At 40.3% G+C, this 23244-nt stretch overlaps 3 protein-coding genes across 6 annotated transcripts in view; 1 reads left to right on the top strand and 2 right to left on the bottom strand.

Moving 5' to 3' along the window:
- CIR1 (corepressor interacting with RBPJ, CIR1) overlaps positions 1-12248 on the bottom strand; it is a 44953-nt gene extending 32705 nt beyond the window's left edge. Inside the window, exons 1-7 of the mRNA XM_062188050.1 lie at positions 12086-12248; positions 10031-10125; positions 4866-4939; positions 4326-4336; positions 4175-4239; positions 3748-3796; positions 2023-2140 (exon numbers count right to left, since the gene is read on the bottom strand). Of these exons, the coding sequence (XP_062044034.1) occupies positions 2023-2140; positions 3748-3796; positions 4175-4239; positions 4326-4336; positions 4866-4939; positions 10031-10125; positions 12086-12157 (484 nt within the window). The 5' untranslated portion in view covers positions 12158-12248. The remainder of the gene's footprint in view (positions 1-2022; positions 2141-3747; positions 3797-4174; positions 4240-4325; positions 4337-4865; positions 4940-10030; positions 10126-12085) is intronic.
- Positions 12249-12272: 24 nt separating this feature from the next.
- Positions 12273-23244, top strand: part of SCRN3 (secernin 3) — a 32364-nt gene continuing 21392 nt past the window's right edge. The window contains exons 1-5 of one of the 4 annotated variants that reach the window (XM_062188024.1): positions 12273-12322; positions 14272-14437; positions 17261-17442; positions 17986-18185; positions 19464-19676. In XM_062188024.1, the coding sequence (XP_062044008.1) occupies positions 14282-14437; positions 17261-17442; positions 17986-18185; positions 19464-19676 (751 nt within the window). In that variant the 5' untranslated portion in view covers positions 12273-12322; positions 14272-14281. Of the gene's footprint in view, positions 12323-12514; positions 12642-12741; positions 13037-14271; positions 14438-17260; positions 17443-17985; positions 18186-19463; positions 19677-23244 lie in introns of those variants that run through there. The other 3 variants (XM_062188034.1, XM_062188040.1, XM_062188015.1) reach the window with 3 other exon arrangements.
- GPR155 (G protein-coupled receptor 155) overlaps positions 12668-23244 on the bottom strand; it is a 97463-nt gene continuing 86886 nt past the window's right edge. Inside the window, exon 18 of the mRNA XM_062187996.1 lies at positions 12668-12768. Within this exon, the coding sequence (XP_062043980.1) occupies positions 12668-12768 (101 nt within the window). The remainder of the gene's footprint in view (positions 12769-23244) is intronic.

Here is a 23244-nt window from a genome sequence, read left to right on the forward strand (position 1 = left end):
ACAACATACTTTTCAGAGGTAACAGATCTCTGATTAATGGAATGAGTGGTCATAAATATTTGAGCCAAGGGATTCTTGCTATATGATTGGCCCCATTCCATTTCCTTTGGGGCCTTTCTCCTTTCTTCCACCAGCTGGAGAAGGGTAGGCAAGGAGGGAGCATTGTGTGTGTATGTTTCTGGGAGCACCTGTAATGTGTTATTAATAGGATGTTCTTTTATTAAAGCCTGCTAGACCAAAGGCTGTACTATGGTTGTCTCATCACTGAGCAGTTTTCCTTCTACTTAAAAGGTGTTTTCTTAACTTATTTTAGCAAAATAAGGATGTTTTAAAAAATAATTTTATACTGTTTATACGTCTTCCAATAATTCTGGTTCTCTCCCATAAATCCCATTAAACACATGATGTCAAACTTAATAATGGATCCAATTCCTAAACGCCTAATATGAGAACTGGCATCTTGAGACCTGTGGCCTGAGTCTGGCTTGCTGCCAGGAAGCAAGATCTCTGGTTACAGGACACTGGAAGATGATACAGATTGAGAGTAAACTCAGGCATGGATGCAGGTGGCAGTGGGAGCCACGGGGAGTCCAGAGAGATGCATCAGAGACTTGTTGGGCTGAGAGGAAGGGTTTTCAGGCCTAGAGCTCTGCTTCAGCAGAGCAACTCAGCTTTTATATGTGAGCACTTTTAAGAAACTTTAAGTTAAAATGAAATTACAAGGGTATTTTATTTTGATGCAAAAAAGTTTTTGAAATCTATGCAGTTTTGAATATTTTCCATGAACTTTTTAAAGATCCCTTTATGCATGGACTTCATTTTTTTTTGGCACCAAAATAACTTAATGTTCAATTTTCCACAAATTTTCTTGAGTGTCTTCATATGTCTATATACTAGTGTTTCATTTAAGATTTCTTGAAACAAAAAAGTTCTACAGGCCGGCGCCGTGGCTCAACAGGCTAATCCTCCGCCTTGCAGCGCCGGCACACCGGGTTCTAGTCCCGGTCGGGGCACCGATCCTGTCCCGGTTGCCCCTCTTCCAGGCCAGCTCTCTGCTGTGGCCAGGGAGTGCAGTGGAGGATGGCCCAAGTGCTTGGGCCCTGCACCCCATGGGAGACCAGGAGAAGCACCTGGCTCCTGCCATCGGAACAGCGCGGTGCGCCGGCCGCAGCGCACTACCGCGGCGGCCATTGGAGGGTGAACCAACGGCAAAAAAGGAAGACCTTTCTCTCTGTCTCTCTCTCACTGTCCACTCTGCCTGTCAAAAAAAAAAAAAAAAAAAAGTTCTACAGCTTAAAAATATTGAAAATCTCTGTTGTACTATCACACTTATTTTAAAACAAGGAGCTGAAGTTCATACAAGTGAAATGACTTGCTTTCAGTAACAGTGTTAAGCAGGTTCTTTCTAATATGATCTACTATGAGTTAGGGCTGGATTTGTGTGGCTGTCTCAATAATATACTAACAAGGCACTGATAAATTCAAATTAAAACTTCTTATTTTAGTATCTTTTTATAAAAAGAGCCAAAATGATTCAACTCAAATTAGACCAATTTTTCTTGAGTAGCCAGTAACATATAAGATAGTGAGTAACATTCAAATAAAAACCAATTTAACATATTTAATATCCTTTTTTGCTCAGTTTTGTTTTTAATCTCTAAACTAGAGAGATGACAGTTGAGGCTTTCCATCCAGCTGGTTTTTATAATTCATGATCATATGAATATGAAAAATCACAATTTCTTTCTTGTAATTTTAAGCGACTACCATGAAAAACTGTTTAAAAAGTTCATAGGAACTTTGGCTGCAAAAATTAAACTTAATTTTATTACACAGCATTTCAAATTTAACACATATGATCAGAGTTTCCTACTGATCATTATTATATCTTGAGAATATAACCCAGTCCAAAAAACCAAAACAAAATAATATCCAGAGAGATTAAAGAAAAATATTATTTAAGTTTTCCTTGTTTGTCCTGGATATAAATCCTAAAACAAATAAGTCATGTCTGGTGCCTACCTGAACCATCAGTAGGAACTGAACTTGCGTTGATTCCAGAAAGACCGAACAAAGGACATTCTCGGTCTGTGTTGACATGACCCCACTTGTGACATTTAATGCACCTCACATTTCGAACCTGAGAAATAGTGAACATAATTTTGTTTACTAAGATACAAAGAACCTGACCAATGTTCAACATTCTATATCTAGGCAAAGTTTAAAATAAATGACTCACATTTTAAAAATATTTTCAGGTGCAGGTATTTGGTTAAGTAGTTAGACACCATTTGGGATGCTCACATCGCATACTGGAGTATCTGGGTTTGATTCCTCCCTCTGGTTCCCAATTCCAGCTTCCTGATAATACAGACCCTGGGAGGCGGCAGGTGATGGCTTAAGTAGTTGAGTCACTGCCAACCATGTGGGAGACCTGGATTGAGTTTCTGGTTTCTGGCTTCAGCTTGGTTCAGCCTCAGCCACTGTGGGCATGTGGATAGTGAACTAGCAGATAGGTGTGCATGTTCACATTCTTTCTCTCTTTCTCTCTCTCTGCCTCTCAAATAATTGAGGGAAAAAAAAAAAGACCTCCAGAGGAAGAGACTCTATAACTATGTTTCATAATTTAATACAGACACCAACATCTTTTACTGTAAATTCTGCCCAAAAGCTATGCCACATTCATTTTCTTTTGGCCTCTTGTTTGGTGACAATATAACAGTCACCCAAAAAGAAATGGTAAAATACCAAAAAATAATTAAATCATGGCCTAATTTGAATGCATTAAACCTTTAGAGTTTTGAATTAAAAAAAAAAATTCTTTAAAGATTTATTTATTTATTTGAAAGGCAGAGTTACAGAGAGAGAAAGAGAGAGAGAGAGAGAGATCTTTCATCTGCTGATTCACTCCCCAAATGTCTACAACAGTTGGAGATGCACCAATCCAAAGCCAGGAGCCAGGAGCTTCTTTCTGGATAGTAAACACTTCAGGCTTTTCAGGCCAGGTGCTTGTCTCTGTTGCAACTACTTGACTCTGCTATTTCAGTAGGAGAGCAGACATAGACAATATTTAAAAGATTACATAAGGTGATGTTCTAATAAAATTTTCTTTACAAGAACTTGATCTTCCAGTTAGAGTATGTCCTGGTTCTAAACAAGTGATAGTTTTAAATCTATTCTTGATCTTAAGCTAAGTCTCCAAATTTTTTGAAAACCATAGAGACAGGGCAGCAGCTTAAGCAGCTGCTTGAAATACCAGCACCCCATACTGGAGCTCTGGTTGGAGTCCCAGTTGCTCCACTCCCAATCCAGCTACATTAATGCACCTGGAAAAGCAGTGGATGATGGTCCCAGTGCTTGGGCCCCTGCCATCCATATGGGAGACCTGAATGGAGTTCCTGGTTCTTGGTTTTGATCTAACCCAGCCCTGGCTGTTATGGTCATTTGGAGAATGAACCAATAGATGGAAGATCAATTTCTCTCTCTCTCTCCTTCTTTACTCTTTCAAATAAATATATAAATATTAAATAAAAAAACAGAGACAAATATTATTATAATCCTTACTACAAAAGTTTCATTATTATATTTTATCAGTTCTACCACATTTAATATTTTCTCCCTATTTCTCACAGTATCTGGTACAAACCATAGGGTCCTTTTTCAGCCTTTTAAACCATATTTTGTACAACATTATAAAGATATTATTTACTAAATAAAAGTTATTCTTATAGAGTATGTGTCACTTGCCTGAATACCAAAGGGCTGATCTCTGATGTTCATGTCGTCTTTGGCATATCTATAAGTAGAGAAAATGTACAAACATAATGTTAGGCATAATTCATTAAATAGAAGCTAATCGGGAAACTAGTTTTATAATTCAAAGAATACTAAGAAATATATTATTGCTTCCATGAGTATATAAGACTGTAAAATTTATTTAGTATTTCTAAACATCATTTAGTTATTGTCTAGTCCAATAATTTGTGATTAAAAATATAAACTATATAAGACAAAGGGCTATCATCAAGTAGATTGGTGGCATATGGTAAGTCACTGAAAATACATTTCCATATTAGTTACTTTCCCTACTGAATGAAAAACAGCATAAGATGTGACAGCCAATAAATTTAATAATATCTATTTTTATCTTATAAGTAAATCAATCAGTCCTTACTTTTCTCGAGGGGCTCCTTTCTGCCATTCAAATTTGTATTCAGTCTCTCCTTCTGTTTCTTCTTTCTACAAATATTCATAGAAAATTCTGTCAATTTTTCTATAAAATCACAATCAATTGCAAGTAAATTCAAACAGAAACAGTGCCTTACCTCTTTGTTTTCTTGATTTCATGTCAAAAGTACAGGGGAAAAAAGACAGGATAAGTTAAAAACTTCAATATAAAAATCTATAGAGTATAATATCATGTCATTTAATTGTAACTTCTAAGAATTTACTGATTTGGTTTTTTTCTTCTTTCACAAAAGTTCAGTCACTAAAGAATAAAACACAATTCTAAATAAGAGATAGTATTTAATACACACATTAGTTCCTAATTTTTAAACTTTTATGCTTTTAATTGATAAACATTATTTTCTTTTTATAAGTATTTTTTAAAAAGGACTAGAGAAATATATTCAAATTGTTTCAGAATAAATGAACTGTTGATGTTGATTTTTTTTCTCAACATCATGAACAACATGAAATGCTACTAAATCAAAGAAAATTTCTTAGTATTTGTAATTATTATTACAATATCTATTTTTTATCATCACATAGTATTTACCACTTTTAAAAATTATCTGTCATAGCCGTTCTCTGGCTTTAGTTTCAATCATATCAAAGAAAAAAAAAAAGGAATGAAGAAGTACCTTTTTTAGCTCCTGGCGGAGCCTCATACATGAAATTAAGGCCATTCTTCACACGTTCATCTCCCATAAGCAACCTAAATAAGACATAAAGTTAAAATACTTTCTTTAAAAAAAGAAGATGTATTATATTTATTTATTTGAAAGTCAGAGTTACAGAGAGGAAAGACAAAGAGAGAGATTTTCCAACTGCTGGTTCACTCCCCAGATGGCTGAAATGGCTTGGGTTGGGCCAGGCCTAAGTCAGGAGCCCAGGACTCCACCCAAGTCTCCCACGTGGGTGGCAGGGTCCAAGCACTTGGGTCATCTTCCACTGCTTTCCTAGCCATACTAGCAAGGAGCTGGTTTGTAAGTGGAGCAGCTAGGAGTCAAATCAGCGTTCATACGGGAGACTGGCATTGCAGGCAGCAGCTAACTGGCTGTGCCACAATGTTGACCCCAAGATAAAATACTTTTGTTCGAGATAAAAGTTCCAAAATTTTATTTCACTGGCTGAATGACACTTGAAATTTCTGAATGGAAAACAAACAGTACTGCCGCTTAAGTAACTGTAAGTTCTGAGATTTTCTTCCTACCTGAGAGATTCTGGCCAATCCAACAGAAAAGTAAAAAATGACATGGCCCCTCCTATAGGATTTGATTTAAACTCTGAAGTGCCATGGGTATAGTGACAGCTCTGCAATATTATATGCCATCATAAACTTGGAATTAAGTTAAATTGCTGAGTTAAATCCTTATCAAATAGTTTTCCTTAAATGGGTCTGGGATTTATTTAGAAAGTCAAACCCAACTAATGCTCATTAGAGTCAAAATCAATGAGAGCAAATTCTTTACAACAGACTAATGGAATAGAATCAGTGTCCGCTGCATATCAAAAATCCCTTTTTATGTATAGCTCTTTTGTTAAAAAAAATTATTTTATTTGAGAAGTAGAAGAGAAACACAGAAAGCTATTATTTGCTGGTTCACTCCTCAAATGCCTACAATGGTTGATAAGAGGATGGGTTGGGGTGGTGAAAAGGGGCTGAAGCTGAAGCTGGGAGCTAGGAACTCAATGTGTTTTATAGTTAGCATGTTGTATTTATTTAAATTGAAAATCAGAGACAGGAGAGAGAAAGAGAGATCTCCCATCTACTGGTTCATTCCCTAACTGCCCACAATAGCCAGGGCTGGGCCAGGCTGAAGCCAGGACATGGGAACTCAACCCAGGTAGAGACCCACGTATTTGTGCCATCTTCGGCTGCTTCTCAGTGTGCGCATTGGTAAGAAGTTAGAATTGAAAGTGGAACTATGAACTGAACCAGGAACTCTGATGCAGGAAGCAGGTACCCCAAGCAGTGTCTTAACTGCTGCATCAAATACCCACTCCTATATATTTTTAATGATATTTCATTTCTTATTTATTTAAGAAGCTGAGAGAGAAAGAGAGAGAGAGAGAGGGAGAGAGAGAGAGAGAGATCCCCATGTACTGGTTCACTATCTACGCCTACAACATCCATGGCCAGAGCCAGGAGCTGCGAACACAATCAAGATCTCCCACGTGGGTGGCAGGAGCCCAGTTACTTGATCCATCACCATTACTTCCCAGGGCTTTCACTGGCAGGAGCTGAAGTTAAGAATCAAACCCGGGCACTCCAATGAAGAAGCAGATGCCTTAACTGCTAGACTAAACACTTCCCTCAGCATGTTGCATTTTTAAAGCAGTGTATGCTTTTTAAAAATATCAGTTACTATATTCAGCTTTGAACTCCATGTACATATCCTTTACTAGACTTTTCTTAAGAGTAAAGAGAAACTACATTTCACACACTCTTACAGACCCCTACAAACCACTGTTTTTTCTTGTATGAAGAAGTAGGTACTCAGTAAGAGTTAGCCAGATTATGTAAAATTAGTGAGACAGGTACCTAGTTGAACTGAGCTTTTCCTTTTCTTTTTAAAAAATTGTATTTATTTTAAAGGCAGAGCGAGAGAGAGACAGAGACAGAGATCTCTTCTATCTGCTGATTCACTCCCCAAATGCAGGCAACAGACCGGGCTGGGACAGGCCAAAGCCAGGTGCCACCAATCAGCAACTCAATGTGGGTCTCTCACATGGATGACGTGGATTCAGGCACTAAGACCTTCACCTGCTGTCTCTCAGGATGTGCATTAGCAGGAAGCTGGAATCAAAGCAGAGATGTGACTCCAACCCAGACTCTGATACAGGTATGGCCATTCCAAGTGGCGTCTTAACTTCTGTGCCAAATGCCCATCCCTCTTCCTTTCCTTTTTCTAATGTTCACAGTATTTATTAACTTATCAAGAGAAACTGGGGCCAGCACTGTGGCATAGTAGATAAAGCCACCGCTGAGTGCCGACATCCCATATGGATGCCAGTTCCGGCCCTGGCTGCTCCACTTCCGATCCAGCTCTCTGCTATGGCCTGAGAAAGCAGTAGAAGATGGCCCAAGTCCTTGGGCCCCTGCACCCACATGGGAGACCTGGAAGAAGCTCCTGGCTCCTGGCTTCAACTGGCCCAACTCTGACTGTTGCAGCCACTTGGAGAGTGAACTAGCAAATGAAAGACCTGGCTCTCTCTATGCCTTGCCTCTCTGTAACTCTGCCTTTCAAATAATAAATAAAAAAATCTTTTTTTCTTAAAAAAAAAAGAGAGAAACTAGCTCTTAGCCTATATATTCATGTTTCTTAGTTCAGGAACACAGGTTAATGACAAACTTCATTTTGAACTCAATTCAAAGAAATTCTTTACATCCCCAAATCACTTTGTACTTTAAAGATACTAGCCTTATTAATCTCCCTGGAGTTGGTGCTGTGGCATAGTGCTGCCTATCCAATATGGGCGCCAGTTCAACACCTGGCTGCTTCACTTCTGATCCAGCTCTCTGCTATGGCCTGGAAAAGCAGTAGAAGATGGCCCAAGACCTTGGACCCCTGCACCCATGTGGGAGACCTGGAAGAAGCTCCTGGCTCCTGGTTTTGGATAAGCCCAGCTCTGGCCATTGTGGCTATTTAAGGAGTAAACCAGAAGATGGAAGACTTTTCTTTCTTTCTTTCTTTCTCTTTCTCTTTCTCTCTCTCTACCCTGCCTCTGCTTCTCTGTAACTCTGCCTTTCAAATAAATAAATAAATCTTTAAAAAATATCTCCTCAAAGTCTTGCATGGAATCATAATGTCTATAGAAGTCTGCATCTGCCTGCTTCCTTCTTTCACGCATAACAGACAGAGAGAGAGCTGCAACTTCCAGGTAGGCAATGAACACTTCAAAGATAGGAAATTACAGATGGAAGCTGGCACCGCGGCTCACTAGGCTAATTCCCCAGCCTGCGGTGCCGGCACCCCGGGTTCATCCCAGTTGGGGCATCGGATTCTGTCCCGGTTACTCCTCTTCCAGTCCAGCTCTCTGCTGTGGCCCGGGAGTGCAGTGGAAGATGGCCCAAGTGCTTGGGCTCTGCACCCACATGGGAGACCAGGAGGAAGCACCTGGCTCCTGGCTTCAGATCTGTGCAACGTGCCGGCCATAGCGGCCACTTGGGGGGTGAACTAACAGAAAAAGGAAGACCTCTCTGTTTCTCTCTCTCACTGTCTAACTCTGCCTGTAAAACAAAAACAAAAACAAAAACAAAAACAAAAAAAAAAAAAAAAAAAAAAAAAACAAGAAATTACAGATGATTGGCCAGAAGGCTCCATACCCAGGTTTTGCCCAAGCACTGGAAGCCATGGTAGTTCTTATCATCAATATCGACATCCTTCCAGGATGTTGGCTTAAAGTCCCTTAATTTTTCTCTGAATACACTACATTTTTTTAAAAAGATTTTACTTATTTACTTGACAGGCAGAGTTACAGACAGTGAGAGAGAGACAAAGAGAAAGGTCTTCCTTCTATTGGTTCACTCCTCAAGTGGCCGCAACGGCTAGAGCTGTGCCGACCCGAAGCTAGGAGCCAGGTGCTTCCTCCCAGTCTCCCATGCGAGTGCAGGGGCCCTAGGACCTGGGCCATCCTCCACTGCACTTCCAGGCCACAGCAGAGAGCTGGACTGGAAGAGGAGCAACTGAGACTAGAACTGGCACCCATATGGGATAACAGCGCCATAGGCAGAGGATTAACCTAGTGCGCCACAGCGCCAGCCCCTGAATATACTACATTTTAGAGCAGTAATATTTTGGTATTACTTTGTTTAGATCTCTTATTTTGATGAAAACAAGACTGAGTAGAAAATTTACTGTTCTGTTCTAGTTTCAGATGAAAGCACATGTTCTTTAACTCAAAGTATAATCTATGTAACAAAAGCACCAGTACCGATTGGATTGATTAACCAAGAAAAATCAGTTTCAGTGTTAGATTTGCAAATATAAATGTAATATGACCATAGCTAAAAGAGGGTACCCTGCTGGAAGAAACCAATGAAGAACTGAATCCATGATCCTATTATTAACATGATCCTATTATTAATGTGCAGGTAGAATAAGATACTTGTATTTTCCTCTGAAAAGTGTCTTGTGCTTTTTTCCCTTCAAGTGCAAATTAAAATACCTTTGTAAGATGTTTCAGCAGGGCAGGTGTGGCACAGCAGGTTAAGCCACCTCTTGGGACACCTGCATCCCATATCAGAATGCCTGGGATAGAGTCCAACCTCTGCTTCCAATACAACTTACTGCTAATGTATCCTAAGAGGTAACAAAGGTGGCCCTGGATTCCTGCCACCCACAGGGGAGACCCAAATGGAGTTCCTGGCACCTGGGTTCAGTTTGGCCCAGACCGGGCCATTGGGTAAGTGATCCAGCATATGGGAGATCTCCCTCTCTTGCTTCCTTTCTCTGTGTCACTCTGTATCTCAAATAAGCAAGTAAAACTTAAAAATGAAAAAACCAGGTCTCAGCAGTTCAAGTGTAGATGTTTACTGTTCCTCTAAATTTTGCTTAAGTTAGGAGTTGCTCACAGACTGTAATGAGCTACATAAATCTATATTTTATGTGAATTGGGGGTAAAGTTGGAAGAAGTGGCCATTTACAGGTATAAGAGTGAAGAAGACAGTTCACAAGAAAAGAACAGACTCCTATCACTGGGGCATTCAACTCCAAAAAACTGAATTAATACATGATTCAGTAAGGGAGTCTTCTCACATAATTCATTATTTTAAAAACACTGGCAAAATGGAATTTCATACCTATTATCATACGATTCTTGTTCTTTAAGATACTGTTGCATCAATTCTTCTTGTTTCTTCTTGTCATATGATATTTTCTGTTCCGCCATCCATACCTAAATTAGTGAAGTAAAGAAAAGTAAATTAAATAATTGTATTTAAATACTTAATCTAAATACTTAAGGAAGTTTCATTTTATAGTAAGTATAAAATGCTATCTTATACTTACTATAAAAAATGATAGCATTTTATACTTACTATATAATATATATATAATCCAATTTAGTCATAATGACATCACTGCAAGATAATACTTGAAAAATCCAATTTGCATCCTGATAGCATTAAAAATAGCTGAACTGTCAGGCAAAAATGTCTAACTTGAGATCCACTCTGAACTCAGTCCCTAGGTTATTTCAGAGAACAGAACAAGAATCTCTCTACCAGAATTTGTCTCATCTATATAACTCTTTAGCATAGGGCACATGAAGGGTTAAACAAGAGCCTTGAAATGCCACTTCCTTTGTTGTATATTTTTTCAAAGAAGTTCTAGGGGCCCATGCTGTGGTGTGGTGAGTAAAGTATCACATACAGGCACTGGTTCAAGTCCCAGCAACTCCACTTCTGATCCAGCTCCCTGCTAATATGCCTGGGAAAGCAGCAGAAGAGGACCCAACTACTTGCACCCACGTGCGAGACCCAGAAGAAGCTCCTGGCTCCTGGCTTCAGTTCAGCCCAGCTCTGGCCATTTCAGCCATTTGGGGAGTGAACCAGTGGATGGAAGATCTTTCTTTCTGTAACTCTTCCAAATAAATAAATAAGTACATTCTAATGCATATATAAGCAAGAGAATATAAACAGCATTCTTTTTTAAATAAATGGAAATGTTTTGCATATAAAAATCTCATTATAGTTGTTTATTTTATTTTTAAATTTATTTGAAAGTCAGAGTTACAGAGAGAGAGAGAGAGATCTTCCATCCACTGGTTCACTCCCCAGATGGCCACAACAGCCAGGCTGAAGCCAGGAGTTTCTTCCCTGTGGGTGCAGGGGCCCCAGTATTCAGGCCATTTTGTCACTGCTTTTCCCAGACCATTAGCAGGGAGCTGATCTGAAGTAGAGCGACCTGTGCTCATATGGTATGCTGGCATTGCAGGCAGCAGCTTTACTGGCTAAGCCAAAAACACGGGCCCCTATACGTGGTTTTAAAAACAACTAAAAGCTAGTTCATTTCACAAATTTGTATGTACAGGCAATCAACATTTTATTGAGCTGGTAACAGGGTTAAGTGCCCTCTATGTGGTGGGCACAGGGTTAAGTGCCGTCTTTGTTTCAAATCCTTTTACCTATACAACCTCATTAATTCTCACAGCAATTTCACAAGTCATGGAAATCGATATTGGTTTTCCTTAATTTACAGATTAGGAAACTGAGGATTACAGATATTAAGTATTTTGAGAAAGGTGCAAAGTCTCAGGGCTAAAAGGGGCTGGAGTAACTGGAATCTGAGTCTAACTCCAAAGTTTAGACTCTACTTCCCCACTTATTTTGCACTGCCATAGCATCCGACACTGCACCCAGCAGACTTGAAATTAATTACTTAAAACGCTAAATTCAATCGAGATAATCAAAAAGACACTACATTATTGGATGAGATGTAGAGTGGAAACAAGAAGTTAATTTCTCTTAAGATCTCTCTTAAACAGGGAGTTCTAGAGGAAACTCGAGTTAAGAAGTCGTGAACTCTGGGGCCAGAAAAGACAAAAGCTGAGGGAAACACTAAGAAATTCTAATATCGATCTCCACATTTTATGACTTTACTTTCTGACAGAGGCGACAGAGCCCACTAGGCTCCCCCCGGTTCTCCGCGGATGAGAAATAAATGTTAAGGATCGCTTCGTCAGTGAGATACTCCGCGGAGAAGGGACCACAGCACATGGGTTCAGGCCTGGAGATGATCCAGGAACGACGATCTTCCCGGGGATCACACGGACACCGTCACTAAACCGCGCCTCAAGCAACCCCAGGGGACCCAGAAGCGATGAGCCAGACCCCTCCGCGGGTCTCTTTACTCACTTTTTTAATATTGGATTTGGAGGCAGGATGAAAGTCCTTTTTGCACATGAAGTTGGCGAAGGATTTCCCCATCTTGCAGTCGGAGAAGGCGGCAGTCGCTACACCCGAGAGCAACGTAAACAAACTCCGCCGCCTAACCGGAACTGCACCCCGGCCGCAGCAGCAACTTCCGAGGTCAAAGGTGGCAGCTTCCGGCAGCGGGCCGCTCCCCCTCGCCACTTTCCCCCGTCGCTTCAGGTAGCTCGGAGGCCAGCGGAGGGGCGTGCACGGGGGGAGAGGCGTGCCGAGTTGACGTGGGAACGAGGAAGGGCGAACCGCGGCGCGACCTGCCGGGGCGAGGGGCCCACGGGCGAGGCTCCGAGCCCAGCTGCGCCAGCGGCGGTTTGCACCCCGCCGGCTGCGGTTCCGGCGCGAGGTGCGGGGTGACGGCTTCTGCCAGCGCTGCTTGGAGTTTGATCCCGTCACTTTCTGGGAACTTGAGTTGCGGACACGTTTCTGCGCCGGGTTTCTCCTGGGTTGTGCAGACGGCAGTGGTCGCCCTAACTGTGGAGAGTTTGTGAGGTTCTAATCCTGTGTCACGTTTCAGAGAGCGCTTGGTGGATTATCCTCTAAAATAAGACTGTCAGCTCCCCAGAAGCGGGGGTGGGGGGATGCTTTTGTTCCCAACGGTGCGGCGCCTGGTGCTGAAAAATGTTCAATAGACGTTTGTTGAACGATGAATACGGTTAGAAGTTAGTCAAGGTTGTTAGGGCTTCGCCTTCTGCGCGGAGCTCCGTGCCATTCTAAGTTTCCTTAGCTTCCCCCGACGACCCCGGTTAGCGCAGGGACTAAAGGGTTTTGTGTGGACTGGGCTGCCACCGCTGTAGCTGCCCCACCACCCAAGTCCTCCAGTGGGAGTGACTTAAGAATAAGGCGTTTGTGAGCAATTTACTCCTCTGCCAAGTAATAAGTGTAAGTGCCCGCTATGTTCCTTGACTGTGCAAAAACGCTTTACACGTTGTCTTAGTAAATTCTCCTAACAGCCCCATAAGAGAGTATCTTATTTTACCAACGAGGGAGGAGGCATAGAGAGAGGGATTAAATGACCTACTAAGCCCATAGAGTGATGGAACTAACTTTGGACTACAATTAGAAGGAAACCCAGGACCTTTATGGTTGAAATACACAAAGAAAAGCACAGAAATAAAGGAGAACTTCCTTCACTGAGAAGAGAGTTTTAGCTGAAGTCGTTCCTTGAGTCATTATTTATTTAAAGATTTTATTTTTTATTTATTTGAAAGGTAGAGTGACAGAGAGAGAGAAGAGATATCTTTCATCTGCTGGTTTACCCTGGAAATGGCCTCATGCCTGGGCTGGGCCAAGCCACAGCCAGGAGCCAAGGGCTTTATCTGGGTCTCCCATGAGGGTGCAGGGGCCCAAGGACTTGAGTCATCTTCCACTGCTTTCCTGGATCCGAAGCAGAGCAGCTAAGACTCAAACCAGCACTCAGATAGGGACGGGCCCCTGCCACCCACATGGGAGATCCTGAGTTCTGGGCTCCTGGCTTTGGCCTGGCCCTGCCCCAGCTGTTGTGGCCATTTGTGGAGTAAACTAGCATATGGAAGAATGGAAGATCTTTCTGTCTCTCTCCCCTTCTCTCTTCAAATAAGTAAGATAAATCCTTTAAAAAAGATAAGTTCCAGTGATGAAAATGCAAAGGTTAATAAAACATACTTCCAGCCCTCAAGGAGCTCACTACCCAGTAAGGAGGATATATATATATATATACACATATATATGTATATGTATACACACACATATAGATAGATAGATAGATATGTGTATATATATACACACACACACAAATAGAGTATATACTTTACAACAGTAGAACCAGGTACAGGGACTCCAAAAATAATGGAAATAGTGAAAAGAAATTCAGGGAATTCTTGCGTGGAAAAAAATCTTAGTAAACTTGACATGTACATTAGAAGAAGATAGTTCTCGTTGTCATTTTCTTGTTGATTCTTTTAGAACATGATTGATACTCAAGTCATACTCTTACTTATTATTGTACTATAACAAAAAAAAAAACTTTAATGAGCACTCATTATTAGCTTTTGCTATGATATCCCTTGGCCATAGAGTAGAGCTATTTGTTTTATTTATACTTAAAAATGTTTCTCATTTTATTTTGAAACTTCTAGTTTTTACAAAATGCAGCCTAGTTCCTGTGACACTTTTGTGGCGTTGCCTCCAGCAACAGTTGGTAACAGGATTATTTTTGGAAAAAATTCAGATAGACTCTGTGATGAAGTGCAAGAAGTAATTTATTTTCCTGCTGCAGTTCATAACCTTGGAGAACATCTTAAGGTGGGTGAAATACACATTTTGTTAGCATATGCTTCTTTGAAAATACCACAAATAGTTGCTATCAATTTGGCAGAGACTATTGAAGTTACAAATTTGAATTTGAAAATACTTTGAATCAGAAATAATCTAGTTACTTATTTCAATGATTTTGAGGAAGTTGAAATATAATAAAAATTGTTAATTCCTTGATCAAATATTTGAATCTTTTCCATATGTTAGCATGTTAGATAGAGCAAGGGATTTAAAGGCAGCTGTCAGGATTCAGACTTTGCCTTTCAAAACCTTAGACTCCTTTTCTTTCTTTCTTTTTTTTTTCCTTTAAAAATTCATATAAAGGGAACAAATTTCATGTATACAGTTTTTTAATTTTTATTTTTATTTATTTTAAAGACAGAGAGAGAGAGAGGTTTTTCATCCCCTGGTTCATTCCCCAAATGGCCATAATGGCCAGAGCTGGTCCAGTCTGAAGCCAGGAGCCAGGAGCTTCTTCCAGGTCTCCCACATGGATACAGGGGCCCAAGGACTTGGGTCATCTTCTACTGTTTTCCCAGGCCATAGTAGAGAGTTGGATCAAAAGAAGAGCATTTAGGACCAGAACTGGCGCCCATGTGGGATGCTGGCACTTCAGGCTGGGGCTTTAACCTGCTGTGCCATAGCGCTGGCCCCATATATATACAGTTTTAAGAGCATAATATCTTCCCACCCTACCTGAGCTTAGGCTCTTGTATAGGAATAGGATGTGTATGCAGGTACCCACACTATAAAACAGGATGTTTTAAATGCTGAAGTTAGATAAGATCAGTATGGTGTGGTGGCAGAGAAGAACATTGAGTTCATAGAAAACTTCAGTAGGAATTGGGGGTTTCCACTGGTGTTTGATAGACAAAAGTGGTCCTGATTGGTATAGAATATGAAAAGTTTTTCCAGGCTCTGAGAAAAAGTTTTCTGACACATCAAAAAAGTTGGGGCAGGAGACTGGCATTGTATTGCAGTGTGTAAAGCTGCTGCGTTTGACACTGGCATCCCATAGGGGAGCTGATTTGTGTCCCAGCTGCTCCACTTCTAATCCAGCTCCCTGCTAATGGCCTGGGAAAAGCAGCAGAGGATGGCCCAAGTGGGAGACCCGGACGGAGTTCCTGGCTCCTAGCCTTGGCTTGACCCTACACTAGTCATTGAAGCCATGTGGGGATTGAATCAGAGGATGGAAGATCTCTTTCTCTCTTTATCTGTAGCTCTGACTTTCTAAATAAATAAATAAGTCTTTAAAAAAAAAAAAAAAAAAAACTTGGGGCAGGCATTTAGCCTAGTGATTAAAATGCCCATGTGTCTTATCATTGACCTAGGTTCCATACCTGACTCCAGCTTCCTGCCAAAGCAAATCCTGGAAGGCAGCTGTGATGGCTCAAGTGACTGGGTTTTTGCTGCCCACAGAGGAGACCTGGCTTGAGTTTCCAGCTCCCAGCTTTGGTCCTAGCCAAGCCTCAGCTGTTGCAGGCATTTGGGGAATGAACTAGCAGATGAGAGCTTCCTCTCTGCCTCTCAAATGAATAAAAATAAAAAAATTTATTGGGCACCACAATAACACTATCAACATGAATTTTATGCAGTTACATGCTAGTATACACATTAAATAAAGGATCCTTTAAAATATATTTTAAAAACTCATTTAACATGGAACTTTAAGTGAAGGTTTCATATTGTGTTTTTATGGCTAGGTACTGCAGGCGGCAGCTTTACCCGCTATGCCACAGTGCTAGTCCCCTAATTTATATACTTTTTGGATTTTATTTTACTGCTATTCTAATATTTAAATACTAGATGCTATCTGTGTATTGGGTCTTATTTTTAAAAAAGATTTATTTATTTGAAAGGCACAGTTACAGAGACAGGGTGAGACAGAGAGGGAGAGAGAGATCTTCCATCTGCTGGTTCACTCCCCAAATGGCTGCAACTGCCAGGGCTGGGCCAGGCCAAAGCCAGGAGCCAGGGGCTTCTTCCAGGTCTCCCATATGGGTGCAGTGGCTTAAGTGCTTGGGTAATCTTCCAGCTATTTCCCAGGTACATTAGCAGAGAAGTAACTTGGAAGTGGAGCAGCTAGGACTCAAACTAGTGCCTATATAAGATGCCAGCATCGCAACTGATGGCTTTAGCCGCTACGCCACAACCCCATATTTTTTTCCTTTGCTGAGACTATTCATCTCATTTCTACTTTATCTCTTTACCCATCTAGCCTATCTTATAACCATGGTTCTCATTCCTTTTCCTACTGTCAACAAACTTGATGGGTGACTTCCACTTGTAACTTGAGTTTCTGTGGCAATACTCCTGTATTAAGGGATGCCACACGTGTACTTTTATCACTAATCAAGACATTCAGGACATTGAAAGCTGCTTTGTTAAGCTTCAGTGCACATACATTTCCCTCTACAGCAATGTTTTCAGATTTCACAATTAGATTTCATCTCTCTAAGCTTCCATGGCACCTCATCTTCATTCTCTTCATAGCCCTTTTACTTGATTTTTTGTTGTATCTTCATCAATGTGGAAGTCTTAGTTTCTTGAAAGCAAAATTTATATTGATTTTTGTAACTGGCTCAAGAGAGTGCTTTATAATAAGAGAAGCTCAGCAAATATTTGAGCTAATTCTGAATATCTTTAAAGTAATGTCCTTATTATTGAAATTTTTAATTTGGTTATACGAGTATTTCATTTGCCTGTTTCATAATGGTCATACCTTATGGTTAATTTTAAATTCTGGACTTCGGTAGCTTTTCTGTTTTTGGTTTTGTGTTTGTTGCTGTGACTTTTTTTTTTTTTTTACAGTGCACTTATATAGAAATTGATCAAGTCCCTGAAACATATGCTGTTGTCCTTAGTCGTCCAGCTTGGTTGTGGGGGGCAGAAATGGGGGCCAATGAGCATGGAGTTTGCATTGGGAATGAAGCTGTATGGGGAAGAGAAGCAGTTTGTGATGAAGAAGCACTACTGGGCATGGACCTTGTCAGGTTATTTTTCTGTTACATTTTTGCACTATAGAATGTGTCTCAATTTAAATTTTAGCATAATTTTTACCTGTTTTATTTTTCCTATTTTTGGATTTTGATACTTTGTGACGTGGGTCACATATGCTTCAGACTACCAGTCACAGCTTTATGACTCTCAAATGTCATTAATTGGCAGAAAGGAACGAGTTAGAAATTATAATTTACTAGAAATACCTAACATACTTTATCATCCCTTAACTAATTCCCGCAATACTCTTATATGGTACATGTTATTATCCTCATTTTATAAATGAGATACCTAAGGGTCAGAGATAAATAACTTTCAAAGAAGTTAGCAAGTTGAAATTTGAACATACATCTATTTGACTTCTTTTCATGGTTCCAAAGTAACTTCAAAAGGAAAAGTTTAAAAGTAATTTCATTTTTTCTGTTAACTTGAAAGAATTTTTACTTTGCATGTAGACACAAAATCTCACATACATGAAATTTTTCAAAGAAAAATAAAGGAAATTTAATCTAAAAACTTTAATATGTTTATTTTAGGCTTGGCCTTGAGAGAGCTGATACAGCTGAAAAAGCCCTCAATGTCATTGTTGACTTATTAGAGAAATATGGCCAGGGTGGAAATTGTACAGAGGGTACAATGGAATTCAGCTATCACAACAGTTTCCTGATAGCTGATAGGACTGAAGCCTGGATTCTGGAGACTGCAGGGAGGTACTGGGCAGCAGAAAAAGTGCAAGGTATGGACAGCTCTTCATGATTTAATTTGCTTTAGAGTTCATAAAATACACTCTTAACAGTAAACATTACATCTAATTATCTTATAAAATTAATAATCCAGTGCAGTGAGGGGTTGATTTGGAGTGAAAGAGCACTATTAAGAGCTTTCAAAGATAAAAAAGAAGTGTTATCTCTGGGAACATGAATTTCATGTTATCTGTATGTACGTTCTGTGCAATAGCTTTGGGCTGTTTTACAGTGTTTTTTCACTTTTTAATAACTCATTACCGGGGCCGGCACTGTGGGTGAAGCCTCTGTCTGTGATGCTGGCATCCCCTGTGGGCACTGGTTCATGTTCTGGCTGCCCCATTTCCAATCCAGCTCCCTGCTAATGACCTGGTTAAAGTGGTAGAGGATTGCCAAAGTACTTGGTCCCCTGACACCCATGTGGGAGACCCAGAATAAGTTCCTGGCTACTGGCTTTGGCCTGCCCCTGCCCCTGCTGTTGCAGCCATCTAGAGAGTAAACCAGTGGATGGAAGCTCACTCTGTGTCTCCCTCTTTCTCTGTGACTCTGACTTTCAAATAAATAGATAAATAACCTTAAAAACTCATTAGCATTTCTCTCTGTCTCTCACTGTCTAACTCTGCCTGTCAAAAAAAAAAAAAAAACCTCATTAGCATTTCTTCTAACATTGAGTTAAACTCCAGTATTATATTATCTGAAACTAAACAACACAATTTGATTGTTTTAGAATTCTTTGCTTTTTCTTTCCTATGGTTTTGTTCATGTGATGATAATTTTAAAAGTTCATGGAGATGCACATTACTTTTTTTTTTTTGAAAGGCAGATACAGAGAGGTAATAGTTCACTCCCCAAATGCTCATGACAGCCAGTTCTGGGCCATGCCTAAGCAGGGAGACTAGAACTCAATCCCTGTCTCCCATATGAATGGTAGGAACTCAAATACTTGAGCCATTCCCTTCTTCCCATGGTGTACATTAGCAGGAAGCTGGACTGGAAGTGAAGCCAGCACTTCCAAACCCAGGCACTCGAATATGGGATGCTGGCATCCCAAGCAACATCTTGATTGCTGCACCAAATACCCAATAACACATTATTTTTTAATTGCATTTTTGCATGAACTTTTTTTGAAGTATCTTTGTAGATTCCTCTCATTTTTTAAGTGAGGCATTTGTCTATATTTACATTTAAATAGTGATTAAGAAAGAACGTGTAGCTAATTTATGTTAAATATAACTTTGCTTTTTCTTTTCCCTCTTCTTCTTTGAAAATAGAAGGAGTTCGTAATATTTCTAATCAACTTTCTATAACAACCAAAATTAATCGGGAGCATCCAGACATGAAAAACTATGCTAAGCAGAAAAGCTGGTGGGATGGTAAGAAGGAGTTTGATTTTGCTGCAGTGTACTCTTATCTTGACACAGCCAAGATGATGACTTCCTCAAGCAGGTACTGTGAAGGCTACAAGCTTCTGAATCAACACAAAGGTAATTTTATCATTTAAATAATATCAGAATGACAAATTACATTTCATGTAGATACATTGTAGGAGTGATGAATTCTGTTTTGAGGAAATATACTTAATACAGTTTTTATTAAAACTGAAAATATTGTGATATTGTAAGCCATTTTTGAGGTGGGTGAACTGTTAACACAGTTGTGAGAGGGTATTGATTCATTTTGAAAGTCAAGTTTAAATTCTGAATTCTCACTATTTTTTAGTTCTTATTAACTTGTTTAAAACAAAATTCAGATTACTTTTCTTCTCAGAATTCAGTGAAACATGGAGAAAGACTTCTTTGATTGCTGCTGCTGCTCTGATCTTTTTATTTTTGGATAGTACTCTTATTGGCTATCTTCTTACTACAGAAGTTATCTGGAACTTCTGGCTGAGAAGACAAATGGACAAGATAGAAGGATTTCTCCATTCTCTTTCAAAACTTTAGAAACATTGAAGAAAATACTTAAACGTTAAAGACATATGAGGGGCCTTCAAAAAATTCCTAGAAAGATGGAATTAAAAGTTTATTATGGTACAAAAATTATATTTAAATATTTATTTATTAGGGCCAGTGTGGTGGCATAGCAGGTTAAGCTGCCACCTGTGATGCCAGCATCCTATATGGGTGCTGGTTCAGTCCCGGCTGCTCCACTTCCAGTTCAGCTCCCTCTTAATGTGAAAGGCAGTAGAAGATGACCCAAGCATTTGGGCCCTATGGAAGAAGCTCCTGGCTCCTGGATTTGGCCTGGCCCATCCCCGGCCATTGTGGCCATTTGGGGAGTGAACCACTGTATAGAAGATAATCTCTTTCTTTCTCTGTCTCTCTCTTTCTTTCTGAATTTCAATTAATTTTTAATTAAAAATTAATTTTTAATTAAAAAAATCCACCCATATGGAGGTTTCCCTGATTCATGACCTGCCAAGATTTTCATAGAAGATAATTTCCTGGGCCAGTATTGTGTTGTGGCAGGTTAGGCTTCTTCTGCCTGTGACACCAGAATCCCATATGGGCACTGGATCAAGTCTAGGGTGCTCCACTTCTGATCCAGCTTCCTGCTAATGCACCTGGGAAGGCAGTGGAAGATGGCTCGAGTACTTGGACCCCTGCCAACCACATGGGAGACCTGGATGAAGCTCCTGGCTTCTGGTTTTGGCCTGGCCCAGCCCTGGCTATTGTGGCCATTTGGGGAGCAAACCAGCAAATGGAAGATCCCTCTCTCTTTTTTGTCTTTCCCTCTATGTAACTCTGCCTTTCATATAAATAAGTAAATCTTTAAAAAAGATAAGAAATTTCCTTTGAAGATGATTTCACAGAAAAATAAATTATAAGGCCGGCTCCACGGCTCAATGGGCTAATCCTCCGCCTGCAGCACCGGCACACTGGGTTCTAGTCCCGGTCGGGGCTCCGGATTCTGTCCCAGTTGCCCCTCTTCCAGGCCAGCTCTCTGCTGTGGCCCAGGAGTGCAGTGGAGGATGGTCCAAGTGCTTGGGCCCTACACCCCATGGGAGACCAGGAGGAAGCACCTGGCTCCTGGCTTCGGATCAGCGCGGTGCGCCAGCTGATTGGAGGGTGAACCAATGGCAAAGAAGACCTTTCTCTCTGTCTCTCTCTCTCTCACTGTCCACTCTGCCTGTCAAAAAAATAAAAAATAAAAAATAAATTATAAACAGAGTAGCAAATTCAGTGCCAAGAGAGAAATAATTCTTGGATTCAGGAAATTCAAACCAAAAGGACAGGTAGACGTAACTGAAAGAGGTTTAACACAGTCTGATTAAAATTTTCAAAGGTATTTAATAATATTAAGGAATTATTAAAAACTCAGATATGATCATTGAATTTTGGTTATATTTATAAATATTTTATTTTTAAAAATATATACTGAAATATGGATGGAATTATATGACTAAGATTTGTTTAAAATCATTTGGTAGGGGAATTTGATAACTGCTGATACTGTGATGAATATTTGAGGGTTCATTATACAGTGTTTCTAAATTTTTTGAGGGTTCATTATACAATTTTTCTGAATTTTTATATATTTGAAGTTTTCTATAATGAACATTTAAAATGAGTATTTGAAGATATAGAGGAATGAATGAAATCCATGAGTAGGTAGTTATTAAAAAGCAGATTAATTTGAAAATTCTAAAATGCATAGAAATTGTAAAGTGAAAAATACAGTCACTGGGGCCTGGCATTGGATTAAGACACTGCCTGCAATGCTGGCATCCCCTATCAGAGTGCCAGTTTGTGTCTCAGCTGCTCTACTTCTGATCCAGGTTCCTGCTAATGCTCCTGGGAAAGCAGCAGAAGATGGCCCGAATACACAGACCATCACTACCCACTTGGGAGACCAGAATGGAGTTCCAGTTTCCTGGCTTTGGCCTGGACCAGCCCTGGCTGTTGTGGCCACGTGGGGAGTGAACCAGTGATAAAAGATCTCTCTCTATGCATACCTTCCTCCATCCCCCACCATGTCTCTCTGCCTTTCAAATTAATTAATTAATTAATTTTAAAAAATCATTGAACCAAAAATGCCAAATGCTCAAAAGTCAAACATTTGGAAAATTCATTTAGACAAAAAAGAAAAAAAAATCACTCATAAGGAATACTCAGCATTTAGTTAACATTCAAACATTTTTCTAATTTTCATTTTTAAAAAGATTTCTTTTTTTGAGAGGCAGATTGATAGAGAAGGACAGACAGGGAGACAGAGAGAGGGTGATCTTCCATCCACTGATTTACTTTGCAAATGCCCACAAAACCCGCGGCTGGATGAGGCCAAAGCCAGGAGGCAGGAATTCCACCTGGGTCTCCCATGTGAGTGGCAAGGATGCAAGTACAATGGGCCATCATCCATTGCTTTCCCAGGCACATTAACAGGAATCTGGATTGGAAGAGGAGCAGCTAGGACTTGATCCAACACTCCAATATGGAATGCAGGCTACACAATTGGTGGTTTAACCCACTGTTCCACAAATGCTGGTCCATATTTTAATTTTTTGTTTGAGGGGCCTGTACCATGGCGCAGTAGGTTAACCTTCTGCCTGTGTGCCAGCATCCCATATGGTCGCCAGTTTTAGTCTTGACTGCTCCTCTTCCAGTCCAGCTCTCTGCTGTGGCCTGGGAAAGCAGTAGAAGATGGCCGAGTGCTTGGGCCCCTGCACCTGTGTGGGAGACCAGGAAGAAAAACCTGGCTCCTGGCTTTGGATCTGCATAGCTCTGGCCATTTGGGGAGTGAACCAATGGAAGGAAGATCTTTCTCTCTGTCTCTCCCTCTCACTGTCTGTAACTCTACCTCTCAAATAAAAAATAAAATCTTAAATTTTTGTTTGTTTGTTTGAAAGGCAGAGAGACAAAGAGAGAAAGTAATAGAGATCTTTCATCCACTGGTTTACTTTCTAGATGACCACAACAGCCAGGGCTGGGCCATGCCCAAGCTAAGAGCTCATAACTTAATCTGAGTCCCCCATGTGGTTTTCAGGGACTCAACTACTTGAACCATCAGCTGCAGTCACCCAGAGTGCCCATTAGCAGGAAGCTGGAATTGGGA

Source organism: Lepus europaeus, chromosome 1 (genome assembly GCF_033115175.1).
Source record: "Lepus europaeus isolate LE1 chromosome 1, mLepTim1.pri, whole genome shotgun sequence".
In the NCBI taxonomy this organism is placed as follows: Eukaryota; Metazoa; Chordata; class Mammalia; order Lagomorpha; family Leporidae; genus Lepus; species Lepus europaeus.